The sequence below is a fragment of the Diorhabda sublineata genome, chromosome 1, assembly GCF_026230105.1.
Source record: "Diorhabda sublineata isolate icDioSubl1.1 chromosome 1, icDioSubl1.1, whole genome shotgun sequence".
NCBI classification, from domain to species: Eukaryota; Metazoa; Arthropoda; class Insecta; order Coleoptera; family Chrysomelidae; genus Diorhabda; species Diorhabda sublineata.
In genome coordinates, this window is record NC_079474.1 from 4,325,832 (window position 1) to 4,331,984 (window position 6,153).

The window sequence follows — 6,153 nt, forward strand, 5'->3', positions numbered from 1 at the left end:
TGCTAATTAAAATGATTTGTAATACATAAGTAGTACCTCTAAATAAGCTTTTAATAAATGTAATTTTTATCTAAAATTTATGAAGAAGTAACTTAAAAGATCCTTTTCTATATAAGCATATACGTTTCGGTTGAAGTATGATAACTTCAAACAGCAAAGTACCAGCATATAGAGAAGAAAAAGATATTAGTTTAACATTCATCAGTCGTCGAATAAACAAAGTTGTTCTTCAAAAACAATGGTGAAAGTACCAACCTGAAAAATACTTCTAATATCACTACCCACACCATTATTATATTTTTACAAAATAGTACTTCAAGATAAGATTCTATATTTTACCTCACTCCTGGAAGGATTTTGATTCAATTTTCTGTAGAAATCAAACTTTCTCAAACTCGTGATTAACTTGGAAGTAAGTTGAGGAGTTCATTAATGCTCCGATCCGTATATGCTAATCTCAATTATGCTTTTAGATAAAAACTCCTTGTAGTATACTGTCTGCATTATTATTTTAATGAGCAGTTATAAGTTAACAATTACTGTATTTTTTGTAAAGAGTAAACATAAGTTGTACAAATAAATGGTTGAAAAAATAATAAAGTAAGTCGCAAAGTTATTTTGAATGTATTGACTCACCTTTTCCTTATAATTATTTGTTTATTTCTCAAAGAAAAAATATGCTTCATTTTTTTTAAATAATTCAATTTAACTATCGTTTTATTATTATAAAACTAAGAATATAATTGTACTTCAATTTTCACCCTTCTTATCGTTATATTTGAAGTGGATTCTAAAAGTTTTAGAACTTTTATTGTAATTCAAACCTCCAGTAAAAAGCTTTGTTCGAGGCTCAGTTTAGAATCGATTCGGAATCAGTTGGTAACCAATTTAGGATCGTGTCATGTACATGTTTGTTTACGAAACCGTTCGGAGTAGCATTGTTCGTGGGTTAATTTAGAATCGATTCCCAATCAGTAGGTAACTAATTTAGAATCGCTTTACTACGCATATTTGATTACGAACCCAAGTTGATTTATCGCTTTGATTAATGAAATAGATGTGACCCGCTAACGCGAACCTGTTACTAAAAATTCAGAACTAACTGATACGTGATTGACTATTTTCAAAGTGCGTAAGCTATCGGTTCTTAAACTGATTCGAAAGTAGATTCGCAGTTAATTTGAACAGATTCCGTATAAATTCTGAATACCTTCTGAACGCATGCTATGTTCAGAATATTTTCTCAACATGCATTCCTCCACGAACGAATGTAGAGTTTGACATTTAAACTATGGCAAGTAGAACAAAAACGCACGGGCCGTATTAAATATTCTTATCCAAGTACGAGGATACATTGGACGTGCTCAGAACACATTCGAAAGTTATCTGAGTTCCACTATTACAGAATTTGAAGTCCCGAACAACCTTTATTCATACCACGAACGCACAATTTCAAACTGACAGAACATGTTTGGGATCTCTATAGCGAATAAAGTTATTAACACATCTTTTTTAATATAAAAATCGTACCAATAAAGGATCTGATTAGTTTTATTCCAACATCAATATTTTAAGATTAGAGTAAATATGTATTACTATATAAACTATGTTCGACCATCAAACTACACATATTCTCTAACTGCTAGAAACAGACAAAAGAACGTTCCTGTTTACAGCGCCTCTATGTTTGACAGATTTAAAATGGAACTAACAAAAGAGGCATCTTCTCTTTCATTGCGCCTGTGTTTATTGCCGAGGTAAGTAAAAGTTTACAACAATATTTTTAAAATATTTCAGTAATCTTTTGGATTTGAATCTTTCAAATTATATAAGAGTTTTTAAAAATGGATACTATTATATATATAATTGGTATTTTTTATGTATGAAAGCCAAAATTCAATAATTACAATATTACTTTTAGTTAGGTTAAGTATTAACACGTACTTGTATTTTTAGTTCTTAAATTCGAAAAAACGAGTCCCTAACCACAACAAAGATGGGTAGGGAGGACAAGGCTACTTGGAAGTCAAACTACTTCACTAAACTTATCGTAAGCTTTTTTTATTGTATTAATATAATTAAATTATTTTTTTCGTGATGAAAGCATGTTTATAGAATGGTTTTCGTCTCATACTAGAGCTAGAAATAGTTGAACCCACTAGTATGTGGAAAACGCATGTTGATAACTTTATTCTGATGTACTTTTTCATTTCTAACTTTGCTTTATATCGTGTACAACTAATGTAAGGATTGTTGTTTAGCAATTGTTGGAAGATTACCCAAAGTGTTTCATTGTGGGCGCTGACAATGTCGGCTCGAAGCAAATGCAGCAAATCCGTATATCTCTCCGAGGTATGTTGATTATTTTGTAAACAGTATTGGTATCTACTTTATATTTTATCTTCTCAGGTAGTGCAGTGGTCCTTATGGGAAAAAATACCATGATGCGTAAAGCCATCAAAGGTCATCTGGATCGCAACTCTGCCTTAGAAAAGATCCTGCCTCACATCAAAGGAAATGTTGGTTTTGTTTTCACTAGAAATGACTTGGTTGAAATCAGAGACAAACTATTGGAAAATAAGGTAAAAGCTCCTGCTAGAGCTGGTGCTATTGCTCCTTTGCCTGTAGTGATTCCCGCACAAAACACTGGATTGGGACCCGAAAAAACATCTTTCTTCCAGGCTTTGAGTATTCCAACTAAAATTTCTAAAGGTGAATCAATCAAACAAATCAATAGGATGTAATATATTTCAACATTTATTCAATTTTCTTTAGGAACCATCGAAATTATCAATGATGTCCACATCTTGAAACCTGGTGATAAAGTAGGAGCTTCTGAAGCAACTCTACTTAACATGTTGAATATTTCTCCTTTTTCGTACGGTCTCCAAGTAGAACAAGTTTATGATTCAGGTACTGTTTTTGCTCCTGTGATATTGGACATCAAACCTGAAGATTTGAGGGAAACTTTCTTGGCTGGAGTTGCCAATTTGGCTGCTGTATGTTTGAGCATAGGTTATCCAACTATTGCTTCTGCACCACACAGCATTGCCAATGGACTCAAGAACTTGTTGGCTATTGCCGCTGTTACAGATATTGACTTTAAAGAGGCCGCAACTATCAAGGAATACATCAAGGTAAGTCATCTCTCTAATGATTAGGTTTGAAATAAAATGGGGTATAAAGGGGTTATAATTAAAATAACTTTACAATAAGATAATTGATGATAAGGTATGTCATAAATAATTGCTGTCTTTTTGTCAAAATGGCTTAGAAGTAAAGTTGATCATTGAAAATTATATGAAAAATTAACTTCTTCATTATTATCCAATAATAATTTTTGTGTGGTTTTATTCCTTTTGTCCAGAACCTGTTTATTTTGTTTATCAGACCATGTATTTTAGCTTTTTTCCCTTAAAAATGCCTAGTATTATATCTTTCTCATTATCGTTACTATTTATGACAATCCTTCCATTTGTTCTGTGCAAAGTCTTGTATTTATTAATTTCTTGTTGAAAACAGCTTTGTCTTTTCCCAAATCGTATTTTTCCGCTTTTTATTATCTTCTTTAAATCACAGTAGCTTATCTTGAATTAGTTTAGTAGTTACTAATAAATGGTCAACGTACAAAGTTGAGATATGAAGTTAGACAAAATATTAACATGGTAATATTTTAGAAGTCCCGCAATTCTCCAAAGTTAATTTTTTTAAAAAATTATTTAAGACTAATATCTTATAGTTGACTTGGTTTTGTCATATATATTTACAAAAATTTTAGTTTAATTTTCACAAAATTCTTGTGTATTTGCCCTAAATGTTTTCAGAGTTGTTTGTATTTTAAATCAAGAGTTTCGGCAGTGGTAAAATCATTTCCTTTACTTATTCACAACGTCTTGTATTGTAGAGGTAACATTTCTTCTTCATTTGGTTCTATAATTTGCTTCCTGTTTAATATTTCTCCAGTTCAGTTGTCTCTTTTCTAGGTTGTTTGCTATTTTTGTAGTCCATTTCTTTTTCGGTTTCCCATATCACCTCAACTGTTATGTTCCCCTTCATTCTCACTATATGTACAAACCGTCTCGATTTTTTTGTGCTGTATCTTCATCCCCGCTATTTTTCTCACTATTTACATTTTACACGTTATTTTCTACTTCATTTTGTTGGTTAACGCCCAGGATTCCCATACATCAGCATGATAGTAGTAGTAATACTCGTTTTGTACATTTTTTTATCCCTGTTGAAAAAGACTCTGTACAAGCTTTCATATTTCTTTTTTTGCTGAAGTTCATTGGTTGGTTCCAACATACCAAAATAATTACCTGTATTGTCTCATATTTTATGTTTTTTTAAATTACAATTTCTGAGCAAATAGTGCAAATCTAGTAAAAACAACAGCAAACCTGAGGTAAATCCTTACTCATATTCTAATGAAACTTCACTGGTAAACTAATTCAGTTAGTTGAAAATTTGACATTGATATCTTTATGCTCATTAAAAATTTTGCAAATATGTACAAATTATCCAATTTTTCAATAATTCCACATTATATAATTTTATCCAAGTCAGATTTTCCATTTACATATTACCAATTCTTGGTGTAATTAGCTAATACTTTCCGATTGATGTCAGAATTTAGCAACAGAAAATTGTGACTTAATGTTTGTACATGATGATATCTTTTCCTAAATGGCTCTCGTCTGGTACTAGAGCTAGCAATAGTTGAACCCACTAGTACCTGAGAGTTATATGTTGAAAACCTTTTCTGATTAGTTGATATATTTATTTGAATGAACACTATTTTTTTTGTATTTCTGTTTTTTACATTATTCTTTTTGTTTGTCAGGATCCAAGCAAATTCACCGTTGCAGCTCCAGTAGCCGCTGCACCAGCTGCTGCTCCCGTTGAAGCCAAGAAGGAAGAAAAGAAAGAAGAATCTGAGAGCGAGGATGACGATATGGGTTTCGGTCTTTTTGACTAAAACTTTTTATCTCTAATATGAGATTTTTATTTGCTGTTTTGTTCAGTCAGACTGTCAAATAAATACAATGGAACTAACTTGTCTTTTACCTGATTTTTCCTTCAATCTAGATTTTTAATCAAGATCATCAAGAAATAACTGTACCTGCAAATTTTATTATCACTCATTGAACGCACAGGTCTTCATCGACTTGACAGGACACTCACACGAGTACCACTAGTCAAGTAGAGTAGAGTCCATCTTGAGAATCAATAGCTTTCCCTGACACATGACTGGTTTGTTTGACCATAATTTTGCCATTGGTAATTTCAAACAAAAGAGATAAGGCAATTTATTTTGTAACAATATCAAATTGATAGCATATTTGTCCTATATTGATTGGTATGTTGAAGCTACCAACTCATCTGCATAATATACTGACAAGGATCCTCGCGATTTAACTGGAAACCCAAACCGGTCATTGGGCCATCAAAAGTTTTATTCTATTAACACTGAACCTATTTTAGACCATATAAACTTCGTTTGATATGGCAAACACTGCTGTTCCATCCGCATACCTCTCAGGTTCTTTCAGGAAGATTTCCTCTTCGACGTCACCGTATAAGAACGCAGTCGAGACATCAAAACTATCGTAGAACCAGCCGGTATTGACAATGATCGAATTACTTCCAGCACAGCAAGTATCTTCATAGTCACTGCCGGATTTTTGGGCACAATTTTTCATAACTAGTCCGCACGATTATTTCTTTCGCTTCCATTTTGACTGGATACCTACCTCCATTGAAAGTCTTGGACTCATTTTCTGTTAAAAGAACTTCAGCAAAGTGGGAAGTCAATAGTGTTTCAGCCGACCAGGGGCTTTCCTTTCCTGAAGCGACAGTCTGCGATACGCAGTGGCGTCGCTTGGTGAAATTCATTTAATCCACAAATTTCTTTAAATAAATAGAAATATGGCGTTCTTCAGACACTCTGGTTCACGACCACCAAAGAAATTCAAACAAACGCAGTCTGCAGGAAAGGTTATGGTGACTATGTTTCGGTATTCGAAGACATTGACGTCTGAATAAGGAAATAGTCCTTTATTGCTTGAGCCCATGACAACCAAAGTAATTTTTGAAGATATTTAGGTGAACTGCTCTGCCCAGTCTTAGCATCCAGAGATTATCATCTCTTCC

The 6,153-nt window shown here is 32.8% G+C and overlaps 1 protein-coding gene across 1 annotated transcript; it reads left to right on the top strand.

The window, feature by feature from the left end:
• Positions 1–1,683: 1,683 nt before the first annotated feature.
• On the top strand, positions 1,684–5,055 carry LOC130444280 (60S acidic ribosomal protein P0). The gene is made up of 6 exons (XM_056779355.1): positions 1,684–1,757; positions 1,957–2,050; positions 2,262–2,352; positions 2,410–2,712; positions 2,776–3,137; positions 4,844–5,055. Exons 2-6 carry the CDS (start codon positions 1,997–1,999, stop codon positions 4,976–4,978), a joined length of 945 nt encoding a protein of 314 aa, XP_056635333.1. The 5' UTR covers positions 1,684–1,757; positions 1,957–1,996; the 3' UTR covers positions 4,979–5,055.
• The last annotated feature ends 1,098 nt before the right edge of the window (positions 5,056–6,153 follow it).